This window comes from Phacochoerus africanus, chromosome 12, assembly GCF_016906955.1.
Source record: "Phacochoerus africanus isolate WHEZ1 chromosome 12, ROS_Pafr_v1, whole genome shotgun sequence".
Lineage (NCBI taxonomy): Eukaryota > Metazoa > Chordata > Mammalia > Artiodactyla > Suidae > Phacochoerus > Phacochoerus africanus.
In genome coordinates, this window is record NC_062555.1 from 72,346,108 (window position 1) to 72,366,050 (window position 19,943).

A 19,943-nucleotide genomic window follows, 5' to 3' on the forward strand; every position below is an offset into this window, starting at 1 on the left:
GGAGACCCAGCAGTGGGGAAATCGGGGTGCAGGGAGACCCAGCAGTGGGGAAATTGGGGTTCAGGGAGACCCAGCAGTGGGCAGGAGTGCAGCCCCAGGGAGGGCTCCCTGCCTGGTGCACAAGCTGGGGGTAGTGGGCAGCAGAGCAGGGCTGGGGAGGTGCTGGGTTAGTAGGGGAGGAACAGCCCACCCCCCTGGCATCTGGGAAGAGGTGAGCACAGCCGTCTGGAGGTGAGTTTGGGGCCTGGCCAGTGGCTGGGACCAGATGCAGTGTTGGAGCCTGGGGACCCCCCTGTGCCCTGCGAGGACCCCCTCCCCATGCAGCCCTGGGACCCTCACTCAGCAGCTCGGGGGCCTGGGTAATGCTGTCCGGCTCTGACGTCAGAGCACAGTGCTGAGCATTCATCAAAATGGCTCGTTAGTGGACCTGGGCCACCAGCCACCTCCCTGAAGCCAGAACTCTGAAACCAACGTGGCTCTAGAGCAGGAGGTTTGGCTGGTGGGCCTCTGTCCCAACCTCCTGGGGGCACCTGCTTCAGGAAAGTTCACAGAAGGGAGCTGGGCCCCCCAGAGGAAGGAAGGTGCCCTCGGCTGCCCCCCCACCCCATCCCCAGAGTCCAGAACAGACCCGGCTGGGGGCTGCAGCAGAGGACGCAAGGATGGTGGACCCAGGATGGGTTAAGGGAGTGGCTGGAGGAAGAGGAGGTCACTTATCTGCTTTGCACCCCCTCCCCTGCCAGCCCCTGGGGCCTGCAGGGACCCTCCTTCCTCCCTAGTGCAGCTCAGGACCGCTGGGGGGGCCGCCCAGACCCCACCAGGGTGATGGGGGTGGGGCGTCAGCACCAGGTGGACCGGCTCCAGGGCTGTGTGCACCCCCACCCCCGGGACACTCTGGATCGCGGGGTGCCTGTGCGGGGTGGGCAGGGGTGCTACACCTGTAGGTACGCTCCACCCCGGGTCCCGTCACCCCTTCCTTTCCCTCAATCGCCAGGACAAGCCAGGAACCCCGCCCAGGACATGCCGCAAGGCCCTGGGATGCAGAGCTGTCCACCCCGAGAGAAGACGCTGACCAGAGAGCGCCTCCAGGAAACACGCCTGGCTGCCAGCCTCTGGTCGGTGTAACACAGGCCCCCTGCAGGGCTGCGCCCCTGCCTCACGTCCCTGGCCCCGCACCCCAGCAGCACAAAGCTCACTCAGCTGTGGTTCCAGAACAATCCGGGGGGAGTGAGGGGTGATTCGCAGCCCTCAGCTCAGCCTGATTAACTTATAGCCTGGACACCAGGACCTCGCGACGCATTAAGCCCCCGGGGATGTTCTGGGCAACGGGTCCGAGGGCGGAGCGCACAGGAGGGGGGACAGGAGGACAGTGGTCAAATAGCCAGAGGACGTGACGGCTATGACACAAGGCCACCTCGGGGTCTCGCCCTCATCCCGGGGGACGTTCTGGCCAAGGGCGCCCTGCTGTGGGGCCTCCCTGACGTCGCGGGGGTCAGCTGCATCCAGGGCCTCCCCTCACCACACGCCAGGGGGGCGGCCCCAGTCCTGGTGACCCAGATGTCCCTCAAGCCTGCAGATGCCCCCGGGGGGGGCAAAGTCTGGGCCAGGACCACCTGCTTTCTGAACAGAAGGAACCGCCGGGATAGGAGACGTCCAGGCCTGTCCTTAGTGCTTCTGGGGCCAGGAGGCGGCTCCTCCCACATCAGGGCCTGGACACCAGCCTGGGGCCACGGGGGATCCTGTCTGGGAGCACGCGACTGACCCACGGGCGAGCCAATGCTGGCTGCTCGGGCGCATCCCCGAGGCCTCCCGAGTGGTCCCCACTCAGCGCAGCCTGCGAGCTGCCCCTTCTCTGCGTGTGCCCCCCGCCAGGCTCCAGGCTGGTCCAGGTGTCCAAGGGACTCACTCCACCGGGGCTCACACTGCCGCCCACCCACCCCCGCCCAGAGAAAGCAGGATTTCAACACGCCAGCCAGCCTTCCGTCCCCTTGGCTTCAGGTCCACTGAGGGTCAGGGGAGGGTCGCCCTGGCCAGCCCCCGACCCCTGTCACCACCAGGACACGCCCCCAGCTTCGGCCCTCAGAGCACGTCCACCCACCCACGGAATCCACTGCTTCACGCCTGCGCCCAAGGCTCCGTGAAACTCAAGCAGCTAGAAACCTAAATTACAGGCTTGATGACAAATCCGAGTCCCTCTTTGGGAAGCAGGAGGGATGAGCTGGAGCCTCCCCAGACTTATTCTGGTTTCCACTTCCAACCACACGCGCGCGATGCATGTTTGTCATGTGGATGGAGGCTCTCTGTGGCTGAGGAGCCGTGGGGCATGCCGCCCTCCCGCCTGGGGCACGTGTGGAACCGTGCAGGGGACAAGCACGGACCGTGATCAGGACCCACAGGCCGCCCAGAGCCGGGTGACAGGACACCAACGACCACGGCGAGCGTGTGTGAACAGACCCAACTCCAGCTACGCGGGAGGGGTGGTAGGGCAGCGGTGCCATTCGTTCAGAGACAGACGTGCCCTTTCCACCCAGAGCCAAACAGCCATCTGGAGCTGACTGGTGTGCCAGCAGCGAAAGCGCCGTGTCACCAGGAGGGGCAAGCCACAGCGGACAGGACAGGAGGGCGGGGACAGTGAGGACGGCCAGCGGGGCACGGGGGACACTGGGAGGGCGTTTGAGTCCAGAGACCACCAGAAGGTGAAGAGGCTCAGGAAAGCGAGAAACGAGCACTAAGCACGGGCCCCCCTCCATTCTACTGTGAGAGCTGCAAGGGGGTTGCTTTGATTACCAGCCCTGGAGGCAGACTGATGCCATGTGGGTTTAAGGAAAAAAATCTTAGGAAAAAATTCACGAGATCCGTGTCTCGAAAGCAACATAAAACTTGAAAATTTACTGAAAAATTTGAGGGACTGATTTTTTTTTTTTTTTAAAGGGAGAGATGCATATTCTGCATTAGATACTGTTCGTCCAATGTCCAGGTGATTCCCCCAAAATAGGAATTAAAGTGTGTTTCTATGTCGTTACTGCCTTTTGGGGAAAAAAAGGCCCATTCAAACAGTGTCAACACCATGTCAGAAGTGGGTGAACCTCCTCAGTCCGCAAGCAGACGATGGGGATGTTGCTACCGCTGCCGCCAAAGGTATGACAACTATTCCAAGGTGGATTCAGGTGAGTGAGCAAAACTATAAAATAATTTGCCCAGGCTCTACCCTCAAACGTCAAAGCTGGGCTCCTGGGCCCAGGCTTTCTCACAACAGGGTGTTACGGGCTTGGGGTAAACTTGGCTCAGCCACACACACACACACAAAGTGATTAAATAAATATTCACTGTGATCCATTGCGCCCTGCGCCAAGGACGACAGGTGTGCAGGTCTGGCCGCAGCAAAGGAAACAGTGGGGAAATCTTTAGGAGCCAAATCACAGACTGTCAGACATGTTTTCTTTTTTTCCCCACTATTCCAAGGGGAAAAAAAGGGAACCTCCAAAGCCTGGCTCAGCCTCCAGCGTGGTAGATGAAAGCTGGCGGTGCCCTGGGTTGGCGGCGCTCTGGGCTTGTGCCCGGCCCCGCGCCCGCCCGCCCACCCGCAGCACTCACGTCGGTGATGGTGTTGAGAGCGGTGTCGGCCCCGATGCTGAAGTCGGAGCCCGGGACGTTGTTGGACACGGTGGCCGGAACCATGACCATGGGGACGCAGAACTCCTCGTGCTTCTCCCGGGCGGCCGACAGCTCCAGCAGCCCCAGGTAGGCCTGCGGGCGAGTGTGCGCTCGTGGGGAGGGGGCACGGGAACCCCGGAAACGCAGGGACCCCGCACGGGGGGGGGGGATGGAGAGGGGCCTGGTGCTGGCGGGTCCCTGTCTGAGGTTCTCACGCTGCCTTTAAGGGAGATGGAAAAGGGACTGGGGCTGGTTGGGGCCGAATATAAATAAAAAATGAAGGTTGACGGTCCAACCTGTCCTTAGGAAATAATCGTCTGGCCCCAGAACTGCCTTCCTTGCTGCCAAACAGCCAACAGGCTTCCCATTTGAGAGGGGCTCCTATGCATGACAAGCCCAGCCTAGGCGGGGAGTTCTCGCTGCCCCATCAAGGCGCTTTCTGCCCCGTGTGCCGCACTTGCCCTTCTCTGCATCACAGCTTCTCGGCAGCAGCTGGGCCTGCGGCTCCCTGTCCCTGTCCCTGGTCCATGACGAGGGCGGACGGCACAATGCTGGGGCCGCTCAGGCCGCCAGCAGCAGCCAGAGGGGGCAGACATACCTCAAACCCACCGATGATCAGGAGGGCATTGATGCGGTGGGCACGCATCTGCGCCGCAATGTCCTCCAGGTACTTCCCGGGAAGGGTGCTGAAACGGTGCAGGAGGCGAGGTCAGGCAGGACCCCCCGCCCCTCTCTCCGAGCCACGCGTGGCTTCCTGGGGGGACAGCAGGGCTGGGGGGCGGGGGAGCTGGGCAAGGCAGGAGTGGCCAGGAGCCGGGTCTCAAAAGAGGGTTTTTTCAGAGTTCCCTGGTGGCTCAGCAGCTCGAGGATCTATCTTCGTCACTGCTGCGGCGTGGGTTTGACCCATGCCTGGGAACTTCCACGTGCCAGGGGCATGGCCAAAAAAAAATTTTTTTTTTAAAGAGGGTGTTTTCAAAAGGAACCAGGAAGAAACTTTTCAACTGTGCTGCAGCCTGACCTCAGAGTCCTGCTGCCTTCGTTAGCAGAAACACGAGGCACAGGAGCTTCTGGATATTCACAGCTGCCATTGCTCGGATGGAAACGTCCAGTGTTTTCCTCACCCCTGCGGACCTGGCATCCCATCTAACCCCACCCCGGTCACCGCCACGCACACCTGCTCCTCCTCTCCTGTTTCACCACCTGCTCCGACGTGGCCAGCGAAGGGCAGGGACAAATGGCAGGCAGCCCCGCCCAGAGGCAACTGATGGAACCCCAGCTTCTAAGTGGAGCTGGACCGTCAGAAACTAACCCCCCAAAGGCGTCGGGGGGGACAGGACAGCGAGCTCTTTGGGGGATGGCCCAGCCCCACGGAACCCAGGGCGACACGGCGCCGGCTTCACAGCAGAGCAGGGGAGGGGGTGGTTCCCATGGACAGAAGCTGACATCCTTACGGAATCCAACCCTTAGACCTGAGTACCGGCCAGCTGCTTTCCTCCTGCATTAAAAGGTGACCTTTTAACAGCTGCACCCCTGGGGTCACAGGAAACAGCTGAGCACCTGGAAACACGTCCTGCCCCCACTGTGCCCAAGAAGGAAACACAGTTTGGAAACTGTGGTTTTGTGTGGAGTGGCCCCCCCAAGCCCCAGCGGGGACCCAGAGGCTTGGGGCCTGTGGTCCCAGGGCATAGAGCCACCATCAGTCCCGTCATCCCTTGTCTGTGTCACCTTCCGTCAGACGTGGGGCTGCTGCAACTATTCAGTTCTTCCAATCAGTGGAAGTAAGGGTCGCGGGAGGAACCGATCCCGGGTTCTCTGCTCTGTCTCCTTTCAGGGGCCTATCTCATCACCTCCTACAACACGGCCTGGGGCCCCCTGGAGCAGGGCAGGGGCACCCAGTGCCAACATCCTTCCAGGTTCCTTTCTGGGACATGAAAGCAGCAGTGTGTGCACCAGCTGCTCCCAGGGAAGACGGCTTCCTGCCTGCTAAGAGCAGCTCAGAATTAAGATGGGGAGATTACCGTTTTGTCCCAAGAATGGAGCCTCCTTGGCCGGTCCAGCCTCCAACATCGGCCCAGCCGATTTCCTTTATCTGGTTGCAAACAGAGAAAAGAAACAGCTTAAGAGAACAGCAAAAGGGAATTGGAAAGCTTTAAGACAGCTCAGGTCTGCACCTTTGACAGGCTGCATGTCTGAAGGATTTGAGAAGCGTTAGGAGACGGCTCTCCTTGCGAGGCTGAAACAGCCAAGGCTGATGATTCAACGATTAAGGTTCTAAGGATGCTAAGGTTCCCGAGTGAGGTGCACCCAAGGACCGGGCCCTCCTGCCTACAGGAAGGGCCCTTCATCTCGTTCCCGTCATGCCTATGGTGTGGATGCTTTAGTTGGCTAAATCCTACCAAAAGGAAGTAAAAAATATATATCTTATCTGCAGGGTGTGCGTCTGTTCCTGCATACGCATAGCTGGGACTGGGTTTAGTGGGCACATTAGGCACAGTAAGAAGAGATCCTAATTGTCAGCATCACCCCGCTTGCACCTTGGGGACATTATTAAATAAGAGTCACCTGAACACAAGCATGGCCATATGTGACAGCCAGTCTGATCACCAAGTGCCTACCAAGTGACCAACATGCTGGACAAAAGGGCGATTCAAGGCAGCTGAGGGTGGGGAGATTTCACCACGCTGCTCAGAAGGATGTGCGGTTTAAAACGTATGAACTATCTATTCTGGAATTGTCCATTCAGTATTTGTGGACGGTGGCTGGATGCAGGTAACTGAAACCTGGATGGGGGCAGGGGGGGCACGCTTGGCTGAGAGGGAGCATCTGCAGCCTCAGGGGGTCTAAGGCCCCATATCCTGGCCTTTGCCAAGGTAATCTGTCTCCGAGCCCCAGCTGTCACTCAAGGAAACTGGGGGTGGTATGTTGGGGGGGGGGAATCTCAGCTTTACCGGGGAGTTAGAGGTCTTGGGGGAGCAGCAAGTGTACTCAGTAGGTGCTCAAGCACTTCCTCTTTTCATCAGGCTCTTGCTGGAGCAGATGCTCTGCCTACCTGCCTCGGGCATCACTCACCACACCGGTCGCACCTCACCGCCCACGGGGCGCGCCCGACGCGCTTCCCACCTAGCGCCCAGTCCTGGACGCCCAAGAGGCCTTCCCGCCCGCCTTCGAGGAAGCCAGAATCCATGTTCCCTTCAGGGGCCTCCCTGGCCAGGGCCCCGGGACTCACGTTGCCTTTGGCGAAGCCCTCGAAGCCGTCGTACACGGCGAACATCTTGTGTCCGTCGGAGATGCCCACACGCACGGCAGCGCGCACTGCCGCGTTCATGCCGGCCGCGGGCGCGCCCACGTTCACGACACCCACGTTGCAGTTGGTCTGAAAGTTGGGGGAGGGGGCCGTGTGGGTGCGTGCGGGTCAAGGGGCGGGTCAGCGTCACGGCGCATCCGGCTAGCACCGCGACCCGCGCAGCCGGAGCGCACGGGGGAGCGCAGGGCCCAGGGGCTGGGACTCGAGGGCGGATGTCCAGGTGGGAAGGAGCCGGAGAGGGTCAGCGGGGACGGGGTGGCCCCTGGGAGCCGAGACCCGGGCAGAAGGACACTCAGGCGGGGCAGGACCCAGGCGTCGCCGGAGCTGGGGAGAAGGGACGGGGTGCCTCACGGGCACCATCCCCTACCTTTGGGATCTGGCAGTCAGGCAGCTTCATGGCCAGCCGCTTGTAGGTGTTCAGGTTGCTCTCGAAGCTCCTGGGAGAAAAGGGCAGTGTCGGACCCAAGGGCAGAATGTGGACGGAGCTGGAGGGGCTCATGAGGGGAGAGAGGGCCACATGAGCCCCCTCTGTGCAAGGGCTTCTGTCTGGGATGCCCAGGACCCATGCCCGCCTCGCCTGGCAAGGCTTTGTGTGTCTGCAGGGACTAGAGGGACGCTGTCCAAGGGGCTGGGGGCAGGGCGATTAGGGAGCAGCCAGTCTCTTCCCCCAAATGCTAGCACTTTCTGTCCCAATCCCATCAGCTTCTGAGTGACCCCCCCCACCAAGAAATAAATGAACGCATATTCCCCCCCAGTCATCAGGACCATCGACCTGCAGAGACAGGGCTTTGCACGGGACCTGTTTTAATTCTCTCCCGTTGAGCTACAAGCGCAACCTGGAAGCACATTCTAGGCCTGAGGGACAAAGGCTTCCAGTAAAACAGTTTTTTCAGAACAGTCACCTTCCTCGGAGCTTCACGGCCTCCTTAAATCTCCCCTCGTCCATCGCCTTTTGGACATCCTGCGTCTTTACGGAGACAATGAAAGGAAGAAAGAACAGGTCAGGGCCCCGTGAGTCCTGGGATCTGGGCTGGGGACATGGCACCGGCCCCATCTTTCCGTCTCATCCCTGCACAGAGACCTTGCGGCCGGCAGGAGGGGTCGGCCCGCACCGCCCAGCCAGGAGGGGGGCCCAGGCTGTCCGCCCTGGCAGCTTGGTACAGAAAGACCAGTGGCACTGCTGGCCGGGGTAAGCGGGTCCTGAAATCATAGGGGGTCCATCCCGGAAGAGAAAGGCCGAAGGTAAGTGGATCTCCCAGGCCAGGCTCTCGAGAGTCCCCATTTGACTCTGGTGACAACAGAACAGCAGAAGGGCCCCCCTCCCGGGGACTGGAGGAGGGGAACTCCGGGGTCAGAGCCCCTGGGGACCAGCACAAGGAGCCACCCCTTGCAGCCCCAGGACCCCAGACAAGTCATCCGTCTTTCTGGACCTCAGCGTGCTCGTGGGCGGAGTGAGAAATCCGCCCCTACTCCTGATGTCGTCTGCGGAGATAAACACACGCCAGACCCCTAGGAAAGCACCGGACAGCAGCCGGGTCAGTGAGTGGCCGGCTGTGCTCTGCGGCCCGCCTGCTGGAGGCACCAGGATGGACTGTCATTCAAGGGCGAGCCTCGGGTGCCTATCGCCCAGGCCTGAGGAGGTGGTGCCTGTCCGGCTGTCACATCACAGATGTGAGAGGCTTGGGGGCGGGAGGGCAGGAGTGGCTGGACGGTGGCCCTCTCCCCCTGGGAGGCCCCAAGTCCTTGCAGAGCCGGCTCCGGCCTCTCAGACCTATGCATGAGCGCTCACGGCGGCCCTCGGACCTCCTTCCTGACACTGACAGGCCGGTCACTGTTAGGGCGGCTGTGCCCAGTGTCCCAGAACGGAGGGGAGCTGCCCCCATCCCGGGAGGGGCCCCTGGCCTCACCATCTGCACGCACTCCATCAGCGGCAGCCGCACCGCCTGGTTCCCGCTCAGCGACACCACGCAGGCTGGGGTCTCCGGGGTGGCCTGGAGGAGGGCGACCACAGCCTCCACACCCATGCGGCTGGCCTGGAAATGACACTGAGATGGTCAGAGGGGCCCTCTGCCCACTGGGAGACCAGCGCAGTGCCCTGGGTGGAGACCCTGCCTGGTTCAGGGGGACTGGCTGGTTCTCGGCTCCTCCACCGACGAGAGGGACTCGGCTGGGCACCGGCAGGGTGCGGGTGGGCAGGTCGGGGCGGGGAGAGCAGGAGACAGAATTGAGCTCCGGGTCTCTGCTGTCCCCGAGCACTCCCCATGTTTGGTGGGGTCTCCCAGGGTCTGGGTGGCCAGGGCCCAGGAACTCTCTGGGCAGCAAGCCTCCCAGCGAGACCACAAGCTGCAGCATCTCACGCTGTGGGCAGAGATGCGTTTCACCGATGGCCCTGCTCAGGGTCACCCAGTCTCGGTGGCAGACGGGCCCCCTGGTGACCCCAGAAGCGCGCCTCTGCTTGTGAAGATGCTGACGTTTGCTCCCCCACTCACCAAGATCCTGTCAAAGGCTGAAGGCGTCCCGCCCCTCTGCACGTGTCCAAGGATGGTTACCCGTGTGTCGTAACCCAGCTGCGTGACCACGAGCTGCGGGGAAATAAACAGCCCAGAACATCAGCTCGTCCTCAGGGCCGGCGGCTGGGAACTGGGCGCAGAGCGTCCCACCCTTCCTGCAGGGCTGCATGGAAGAACATTCTAGTTTCTAAGTTTCACTCTCCCCCCCCCCCTTTTTTTTCCCTTTTTAGGGCCGAGACTGTGACATATGGAAGTTCTGGGCTAGGGGTCTAACTGAAGCTACGTCTGTGACCTACACCCCAGCTCACGGCAATGCCAGATCCTTAACCCACTGAGCAAGGCCAGGGATCCAACCCATATCCTCACGGAGACCAGTAGGGTTCTTAACCCTCTGAGCCACAACAGGAGCTCTTAAATTTCACTTCCTTCCTTTCTTTCTTCTTCTTTTTTTGTTTTTAGGGCTGCACCCAAGGCATATGGAGATTCCCAGGCTAGGGGTCAAATTGGAACTATAGCTGCAGGTCTACACCAGAGCTCACAGCAACGCTGGGTCCTTAACCCACTGAGCAAGGCCAGGGACTGAACCTGCATCCTCATGGATGCTAGTCAGATTCACTAACCACCAAGCCACGAGGGGAACTGCTGAAATTTCTTTTCTAACGAGTGCTTTTATGAGCAAATAAAATCTTTGTCTCTCCTCCCTTGCAAATGAACATAAGTAACGTGATTAAGAAGCCCTATCGCTGCAGCTATTTAAAGCATTGCTACTGCATGAAGTGTAAACATCTCCTTAAATGTGTAAGGCTGCACTGGAAAAGCACAACACAATAAAATCCAGGTGTCCCTCCATCCAGGGCCCACGTGAACCCAGCTGGGCGCAGGCTACCTGTTTTCGCTGGACTTCACTTACTCTATAAAAATGAAGGGCTGGGTGGTAGGAACCCCATGGTCCCCTCTGGCTCTAATATTATACAACCAGTCTTCAGCTTCAAGCGGGGAGAAAAATCTCTGCTCTGATCACGTCGATTCCATCCACAAACCCTGGCAGACTTTCGTAGGTCTCTCTCGATAGCTTAATAGTCAGGGGAACAGCTGGTCCCGGACACATGCAAGGCATCAGAGAAGCCAAGGGGCACAGCCAAGCTGATTCCGCATTTGCCCCGGTGGGCGGCTTCAACCAGAACCAATGGGTCTCTCCGGTGTGGTTACCTTGGTAAGCGGGCAGCCCAGCTGATCCCTCCTGGGCCTGACAAGCTGGCACCCCTGGGAGCTCAAGCCTTCTAAGCCCACTCACCTGCCTTGTTTCCTCTGCCTGTCGGGAAGCTCCCGACCGTATTCCAGAGGCTCGGGCTCTCCTGAGGTCAGGAGCTGGGTGATTCTCATGCCACTAAGGTTGTGAGTCATTATGAAATGCTTTGAACTATCAAGAAGAACAAAAGGAGTTCCCGTCGTGGCGCAGTGGTTAACGAATCCGACTAGGAACCATGAGGTTGCGGGTTCGGTCCCTGCCCTTGCTCGGTGGGTTAAGGATCCGGCGTTGCCGCGAGCTGTGGTGTAGGTTGCAGACGCGGCTCGGATCCCGCGTTGCTGTGGCTCTGGCGTAGGCCGGTGGCTACAGCTCCGATTCAACCCCTAGCCTGGGAACCTCCATATGCCGAGGGAGCGGCCCAAGAAATAGCAACAACAACAACAACAACAACAACAAAAGACAAATAAATAAATAAATAAATAAATAAGAAGAACAAAAAATCCAGGAGCACGCCGTTCCAGCCCCCCCGCCGCCTGGGGCATTGACACTGCCTCTTTCCAGGCAGGTGCCGGGTGAGGGGTGGACACCCACCTCCTTGATCTGCTCCGAGGTGATGGGTCTGTTCTGAGTGTCGATGGCTCCCTCGGCCACAATGATGATATTCAGCCGTTTTTTCCGGGCGCGGTTCTGAGGAACAGAAAATAAGACCCTCAGACGCGCCTAAACCGTCCCTCACGACAAGACGGGGCCTCTGCCCCACCCGGCTGGCCTTGCCCCGGGAGGACAGGGCACCGGCTTCACGGGCCGTGTTTCCTAATGACACGGGCAGGCCTGGAGGCGCCGCAGCGGCTGTGACGGCCCCGCAGGCGAGGCGGCCGCAGCTGGTGCCGTGACCTGGACCCGAGGTGATGAGCACAGGGGCCGGGCTCCCAGGCCAGCCTCCACCATGGAGCGGGCCTGCATCTGGAAGCCAGCGCTTCCAGCCACCTCCCCCTGGACCCTGCCCCGCCCTAGGGAGGGCCGGGGATTCTCCGCCCCCGTGATGGGCAGGGCCGCCCTGGCCTGGGCAGAGGTACCGAGGAGAAAGCAGAGCCCGGGTGGTGACGTCCACCCCTGGGGCCGCCGTCCTCACAGCCCCATCCAGCGATGCCCCCCCTGTCTCAGCGAGTCTGTTCTCTAAAGTCCCGAGTTGAGGGCCCTCCTGCAGGGGCTGTGAGCTGGTGGGACCGTGAGCCTGGGCGGGCGGGGGCGGGGAGGGGCTCGGCCCGTCCTGCGTCGCAGACACGCGGGCTGCTAGCTGGTTGTTTAGTGATGGGTGTGAAACGTGCCACACTTAATCAGAACCGTTTTCTACAAGGTGTCAAGATCTGGCTGCAAGGATGCCTGTTTTAGCGTCAACGCGAAAGAGCAAACACGGAAGTGATGCCTCGACCACAAGTGTGGGTCGGCCCGACGGCCACGCTTCCCCGTAGGATGGAACGTTCCCATGCGGTTCAACCACAACAGGGTCATCTGCCCACTTAGGCGGGAAGGTGGCCAGTCCACTGACTGCCTCCTGGACCGAGTCACTGGATCCTCAGAGCACCACGTTACCTCTGAGGGACTCGGGACATGTGAGGGGGACGTGGTCTGCCCTGCAGGTGGCATGGCCACGGTCCAGCAATGGGACCTCCAATGCCTCCAAGTCCTTTCAGCCTTGTGCTGAGGTGCCCGTGACCAGGGCACGCTCACGGCTCGCTTCCTGGCTGACTATTGGCAAGATATTTAGAAAAATCCTTGCAGAGCTACATGGAAAACCAAGACAAATGAATTATAGGCACAGCACCATCAAGTGTCTCCACCCCAGTGAGTTTAAGCCACTGGTTCTGACTCTGCCCACAGGCTCTGAAGGGGAGCCAGACTCCTGCTTGTTCTTGTCCTTGCTCACGGGGCACCTGGAATGCCCGCAACCCACGGAGCCTGCAGGCGAGACCACAAGGTCACAGCAACGACAGCAGGAAATCCAACACCAACGCCCAGGACCTGCTGCACCACAGCCTCGCTGTGACCTTCTGAGCTTCCCTCCAGGCTGTGTCTGGGCTTGAGGGCAGGCCAGGGACTCGGGAGCAGGAAGGACGGTGGGCAGGGGTGGGCAGCCCCCAGATGATGCCCTGGGCAGGTAGTTAGTGGACGTTCTCGGTGCCACAAAGACGCGCCTGTCCAACAGGAGGGCCAGGGCTCGCCTCCCGCACCAGCCGCTCCTGCCACACCCCCTGGCCAACAGGGGACAATGCCCACGTCCCCAGGCCAGAACCAGGAGGCAATGAATGTGTTTGTGGCTTCAACGAATGGGCCGTGTTCCCTGGCTGGCGAGAGCCCAGAGCTACAGCCTCAAAACGGGCAGAGTCTCCCAAGAAAAGGGACAGCTTTTACCAATCATTTCATACACAGGTTTTTGGGTCAGCAAAGCTTATGCGACATGTTGCTGGAATTCCTTTCTTGGACCCTGTTACCTTGAAGGTGACAGCCATGTCTTACGGGACATGGGTCCTGGCTGCACGCAACGCTTCTGTGTTTGCCGACCACGACCCTAACTGCGCTCAGCCGTGTGTTTGCGTTTTTGCCAACAGCGCGGTGATGAGACGGTTATGACGAAAGGGACGTTCCCCACGTGTTGGGATCCCGTCCTGAGAGCTGACCGTGTTTTATACGAGGACCTGCAGGCCTGAGGTAGAAGCCTTGCAGAGGGATCTGCTCGACACTGACCAGGCCGCGTGTGACCAGGCCGTGAGCTGAGCCACGTGCAAGACAGGGAGTCAACCTGCAGACCTCCTGCCACCCCTACATGGGGACAGGGCAGACTGACATCCCCGAGGCTGAGGTCTCCCTTGGCCTCCTCCACCGACCGCTGAAACTGTTGCTTGGGGTGAGACATGCAAAAGCTGCAGCGGTCTCTCGCGCCACGCGGCTCTGCGGCCGTGGGAGGGGACAGACCCATGCGTGGCCGACCTGCCCAGACCCAGGCAACCAGCTTGAAGTCCCTCGGATCAGAAAGCGTCAGCCTGCTTAAAACCCCGTCCAAACCGAGGGTGCTGAGAGCTGCCGCACAGCCCGGCCAGGGCAGCAAGGGCAGAGTCGCGGGCGGGGCCGGGGAGGCCGAGCGCCGTTACCTCCGAGAGTTTGACGCACATGTCCTCCTGCCAGCCTTCCTCTGGCGGGGACTCCGGAAGGAACACCCAGTCGGCCCCGCAGGCCAAGGCGCTCACCAGGGCCAGGTACCTGCACAGACACAGCAGTGACCTTGAGGGCCGGCCCCGGGGCCCCTTCCTGGGGCAGGGGCGCTGGGGCACGGAGTGCCCAGGGTCCACGCGTGGGCTCCTCTCTCCCCCAGCCGTGCCCGCCCGTACGTACCCGCAGTGCCGGCCCATGACCTCCAGAACGAAGGTCCTCTGGTGGCTGGAAAGAGACGAAGGAGACGTGGCTCAGCAGGAAGTGTAGGCAGGAAGGCCGCTTCCTCAGACGGCAGGTGCCTGAGCTGCCCGCCAACGACCCCCTTTCTACCAAAGCAGACGCCGTTGCGAGTGTGTCTCTCGCTCTTTGGAGCCGAGGGGCAGCGGGCACAGGGCCCTGGTGGGTTTTACAGCAGGGCTGCCTGTGCCCAGACACGCTGTCCCCAGTAAGGGCTCTGCTGGCAGAGACCGCTGCTCCTGCCAGAACTGGGGGCTGGATGCGGCTCAGCCAACGCAGGAGACGGAGTCAGAGTCAGGTCCATACCCGGTGACCTCAGCCCTTCTGCGAATGGGAAGCTCCGACTGCCTCGGCCACCCTGGGAAGGCCGGGTGTGGCCTGCCACTGCGCAGGTCCCTCGGCTGTGGCCCGGGGCAGGGGCCCGTGCCTCACCCGGGAAAGAGAGGCCCCTGGCCTGTCCACCCCCTTGGCTTTTGTGGCCCTGCTCAGGCAGCCCCGGAGCCACGGAGGCGACACTGGTCAAGGCCGTGCCCTCAGAGTCTGCGCCACGTGGGCACGACGTCATCGTCCTGCCCATGACTCCCTCCGGGGACCCCGGGCAGGCCTGCCGTCGTGGTCAACTCGTCCCGTTCCCTAAATTCTCCCCGGTGAGCACATTCTTCTTTTACAGTCGGGAGGGAGGGACCTTTCAAAGTTGAAAATAAAAAGCAAACCTGGACTTCCCACAGTGACTCAGCAGTCACCAACCCAACTAGTATCCACGAAGACTTGGGTTCGATCCCTGGCCCCGCTCAGTGGGTGAAGGATCCGGCGTTGCCGTGAGCTGTGGTGTAGGTCACAGACGCGGCTCGGATCCTGCGTTGCTGTGGCTGGGGTGCAGGCTGGCAGCTGCTGCTCCAATTCGACCCCTTGCCTGGGAACCTCCATATGCTGTGGGTGTGGCCCTAAAAGACAAAACCAAACCGAAAAGCAAACCAGGCAACCAATACGAAGTTGTTTCTGATATCGAGTGACAAGGCGTGCGGCAGAAGGGCCGTCTCGGAAAGCTCCCGGAGCCGCACGGAGGTCTCCCCGGCCCCGCCCGCCGCGTCCCGCGCCCCCACCTCTGGGCGGTGGTCATGATGGCATCCACCACCTCCATGATGCGGTGCAGGGCCGAGTCGGTGCCGATGGTCATGTCGGTGCCACAGAAGTCGTTGTCGATGGAGCCCACCATCCCCACCACGTTGAGGTGCCCGTGTCTCTGCACTGCCTCCTGGTCGATCTTGCCTGGGGAGGAACAAGCCAGATGCCTGGGGTGGCACGGGAGCACAAGCACGCTTCTCAAGGCATCTCCTGCTTGTTGCTCTGTTGTCTCTGGCCCTGAGTGCCGAACCCTGCTCACGGCAAAGCACACAGACGCGGAGCTGGCGACAAAGGTGGCGTGACGTCGGACACCAGACAAGGTTGCTGACCCAGGGAGACAAATTCAGGGAAAGGAGGATTGCAGGTTCCCAGTGGTGCAAAAGATCCAACTTCCATCTGCTCTGATGAAGACCCATCACCATCCCAGAATCAGGCCCTTCAGAATTCTGTGTGATGGCTACACTGACCCCTTATGGCCCGTGGGGGCTTGTTAGTTAGTGAAGATCTACTAATTGCTCTCAGGGAAGACCGACGGGGCTGGCAGCCCTGCTGGAAAGGATCCAGTGCCAGGGTCAGGGTGGGGACAGCCATTCCTCTCCCGTGTCACCGCCTCTCACGCCTGCCTTACACCAGCCATGGTGGACAGAGGTGCCCCTCAGGCTCTGGCTGCTGGCGTCCGACAGCTGCTCTTTGTCCCCAAACAGACGTGCAGAACTTGCGGTAATTGCTTTAGCTCCAGTTTATGCTATTAGTCCCGTTTGCTTCCGCTGGTCATATTTCATATTGAATTAGAGTTAGGGAACAACAGGTTTCAAAGATAAAAAGCCCGGAATATGGGAGATTCCCAGAAGTCCTCTCCCATCGAGCTCAGGACCATCCAGCAGCAGGTGGTCATGTCTAGACCACGTCCTGCAACACCAAAGACCCCAGGGGGGCTGACGGTGAGGGCGGCCGTGGTGTGTGGGGGCGGGTGGGAGCCAGGCTCCCCCTCATAGCCACGTGGCTTCACCTGGAGGCCTGGCCCCCACCTGTGAAGTGGGGATCAATACACACCCTCTGAGATGTTGCCATGAGCACAACACAGAACCGTCACCATCAAGGTGGGGCAGGGTCTGGCACGTGGGATGGCAGAATAACGCTATTCTCATGAGAGTTATCACTATGATTCGAGGCACAAATTAAGTCCCGAGGTGGCAGCTGTTGGACCTATGTCACCACCGGCACAAACACCTCTGGGATAGTTAAAAGGCTGGAGTGGGGAGTTCCTGTTGTGGCTCAGGGGTAACAAGTGGGCTAGTGTCCAGGAGGATGTGGGATTGATCCCTGGCCCTGTTCGTGGGTTAAGGATCCAGCATTGCCGTGAGCTGTGGTGTAAGTTGCAGACATGGCCCAGATCCAGCATGGCTGTGGCTGTGGCCGTGGCCACGGCTGGCAGCTGGAGCTCTGATCGACTCCTAGCCTGGGAACTTCCATGTGCCATGGATGTGGCCCTAAATAGACCAAAAAAATGAAATAAAATAAAAGAAAGAAAGAAAAAGAAGGGCAGAATGTAGGAACTCCTGCTCTCCGAAGGGAAGGGCAGAGGCGTGGGTGGCAGAGACTCCGGGGAGCAAGCGTGAGGAAGCCCAGCCTACCATCCTTGGCCAGCTCCTCCAGCAGCCCGCTCCACTCTCTCCGGAAGATATTGGCCCCCGTGAGGCTGCCGTCCCCGCCGATGACACACAGGTTGGTGATGCCCAGCTGGATCAGGTTAGCAGCAGCTTTCAGGCGGCCTTCCCGAGAGCGGAAGTCTTTGCAGCGGGCACTGCCAATGATCGTCCCTCCCTGAAAAAGCAAGAGAACCGTGTGTGTGTGTCTCCTCTGACTGGACAGAAAGCTGGACAGCTGGGCACCCGAGAGTGTGGTACGAACACAGGACTTTCAAAGGGTGGGTCTCCATCCTCTTGTTCTTTTGAGATGGTCAACTGTGAAAGTTTGGAGTTTTCCCATTTTTAGCACCATCCCAGAATGTAGTGGATAAAGATGCTGTGTCCCTCCCAAAGGGGGCCGCGTGCGGCCATGAGGATGAGCAGCCGCCGCCAGCTAGACGTGCGGAGCATGAGTCTGCAGGATGATGAGAGCCATCCTGTGGGGGCTTCTGGACCCCACACCCTTTCTCAGCCTAAGGTGGCCCAGCCCCGGTCATCAGCCATGGCAGAGAAGTACTGTGTCCAGCGGCCCCAGGCCACAAGGCACCCTTTCTATTGGTCAGGGCTCAGCACAGGTGCATGCAGAGTGGAACCTGTGAGCCCAGGGGGTTGCTTCTTGCCCGATTCCCTCCGCCCCCCGACCACCACTTTCAAAGGCGAAATCTTAAGAAAACTTTAGCTGGATTATTCAGATTTCTGGGAGAGAGAAATCACCACTTTTCATACTTGGTTCTGCAAAAGCAAAGGACCCTGGTTGCATTTAGAAAAATGCAGGATGCCTTGACACAAATCACACGCACTTTTAAACTTCACCTGTGCCCCCAAGTGCCTGTCCACCTTGTCGAGCAAGACGCCCACGAGCAGCCAAGGCCATGGTTAATGCTCACGGCCAGTGTGATGGGGGCAACATCAGGACCTGGCACAGCAGAGCCTGGCCGGAGGGCACCACCTCTGGGCTTGGGTGTGACCGAGAGCGATCAGAGGGTCATGCGAGCTCTAACACCGGGAAGGTACGTCAGCAACTCCTCAACACGGAGGAAGTAACACGGACAGGACCCCAGGACGAAACCAGATGTTGCAAAGTGGACCTCACGCCCACACAGGCACACACACACTCACTCATACACGCCCACCTACAAACACATACCCCCCCACACTTGCACCACCCACACGTGTGCGTCCTATCTTTCTGCACACCCAGCACAGCAGAAGGGACGTGCTCTCCTCACACCCAGGTTGACTGCCTGGAATTCGGATGACACTGTCCTGGTGTTTTGCGAGTGTCAGTCTACCTAGGATCCACGGCTGTCCAACGTTCCTTCCGCCTCTTCCCAGGGGCAGTAGAGCAAAAGGGTTCAAGTGCAGACTTCCGAGTCTGCAATGGACACTAAAAGGCACATCTGCCTTCTTTACTGAGAAGCAGGTGGCACATGACCTTGTGTGTTTAAGGTGCACACGCTGAGATGACTTGGTACCTGTTACCCTGTGCGCTGAGCGCCCAGAAGGTGAGTTAATGTATGTATCAATCCACACGGCCACCTGTCTGTGGTGAGAACTTTCAAGATCTACTCTCTTAGCCACTTTCCAGTAGGTAATGCAGCAAAATATACAATGCGGATGTTTCTAAGGTGTGTAACACGGTGACTTCACGCCGGTACACACGGAAGGCACACCACAGTCAAGTTAGCGCCTCTGGCCCCTCACACGGTTACCTTTTGGGTGTGCGTGTGTGGTGAGAACACTGAAGACTGACTCTCTTGGCCACTTTCAAGTCCACAGAATAGCTAACGACGTCACCACGCTGTGTGTGAGGTCCAGACCTTTCCTCATCGTGTGACCAGAAGCTTGTGTTCTTTGACCAGCAGCTCCTGTTGCTGCAGCCCCCCTCACATAGACCTTCACATTAGATGACACCGTGGGAACCACCAGTCTCCGTGTCTGAGAGTCTGGCTTGTTAAATTCCGCAGCTCGGGAAGATCCTGCGGTGTTTGTCTTTCTGTGTTGGGCTTGTCCCCAGTGTTGACCTGCATTGCAGGATTTTCTTTTTTATGGCTGAATCATATTCCATGTATGAGTCCATACCACATTTTTTCATACCTTCTTCCATTGCCTAGCACCTTCAGAGGGAATGGACCAATTTGGTTTCTTTCAGCTAAAAAAATACTCAACCCGAGTCACAGAATAATAGGTATGTTTTAAAAATTCAAACTGTAAGTAAAGAGGTTTCCACGAAGTCCCTTCTTTCTACTTAATCTATATTTCTCAACTGGTTTGGAGCCCTCGCTAAGCTACATGGTTCCAGGAAATTATTAGGCATAAAATATTCAGGCGGGTTTCTTTTAAATGCCAAGTAAGCAAGTGTTTCGCCTGAAGCGGTCATGACCTCATCGGTTCATGCCCCAAGGAGACCAGCCCCGCCCGGGTCAGGGCAGGACAAAGATGCCCTGTTCCCAACTGACTCCCTTGAGGCAGCCAGTCGGGATCCTCCTAGGCTTTGTTACACGGATGCCAAGTGACCTCCAAACCCAACAGGCAAGGAGATTCGTCACCAAACACAAGGCACTGATGAATCAAAGCTGCCCCAGAGTTAACCTGCTCTGAAAAGTACCAAATCCCCGACACGTACCACTAGCCATCCTGTGTCACTTTTTATTGCGGGGTCACTTCGCAGTGTGCATGGGGTAAGGCTTTGTAAAAACTGAATTCAGTGGCAAAGTAAGAAAGTTTCATGCAAGGGGAGAGGGATACCAGGGAGTGCTTTAGTCTGTTTGAACTAGTACTGAGCATAAGCACAGAAGGTCTCAGGCTGCAGTTACTCGGAGAAACAAAGAAACAAACTGGCACCTACCACTTGCAGGATACTGGACACGCTCTCCCAGTCCGCCTCGACGATGTTGCTGCCGCCATCCACCATGCCCTGGTAACCCTGGCGGAGAGAAGGACAGCTTGTTAAGACTCGGCTCAACTGC

General features: G+C 59.2%; 1 protein-coding gene across 1 annotated transcript in view; it reads right to left on the minus strand.

The window, feature by feature from the left end:
- PFKP (phosphofructokinase, platelet) overlaps positions 1-19,943 on the minus strand; it is a 58,833-nt gene that overhangs the window by 15,200 nt on the left and 23,690 nt on the right. Inside the window, exons 3-16 of the mRNA XM_047755570.1 lie at positions 19,823-19,900; positions 16,921-17,110; positions 15,265-15,430; positions 14,105-14,149; positions 13,864-13,972; positions 11,306-11,401; positions 9,445-9,537; positions 8,863-8,988; positions 7,858-7,922; positions 7,323-7,392; positions 6,878-7,024; positions 5,670-5,740; positions 4,250-4,337; positions 3,592-3,744 (exon numbers count right to left, since the gene is read on the minus strand). Coding sequence (XP_047611526.1) covers positions 3,592-3,744; positions 4,250-4,337; positions 5,670-5,740; positions 6,878-7,024; positions 7,323-7,392; positions 7,858-7,922; positions 8,863-8,988; positions 9,445-9,537; positions 11,306-11,401; positions 13,864-13,972; positions 14,105-14,149; positions 15,265-15,430; positions 16,921-17,110; positions 19,823-19,900 — 1,497 coding nt within the window. The remainder of the gene's footprint in view (positions 1-3,591; positions 3,745-4,249; positions 4,338-5,669; positions 5,741-6,877; positions 7,025-7,322; positions 7,393-7,857; positions 7,923-8,862; positions 8,989-9,444; positions 9,538-11,305; positions 11,402-13,863; positions 13,973-14,104; positions 14,150-15,264; positions 15,431-16,920; positions 17,111-19,822; positions 19,901-19,943) is intronic.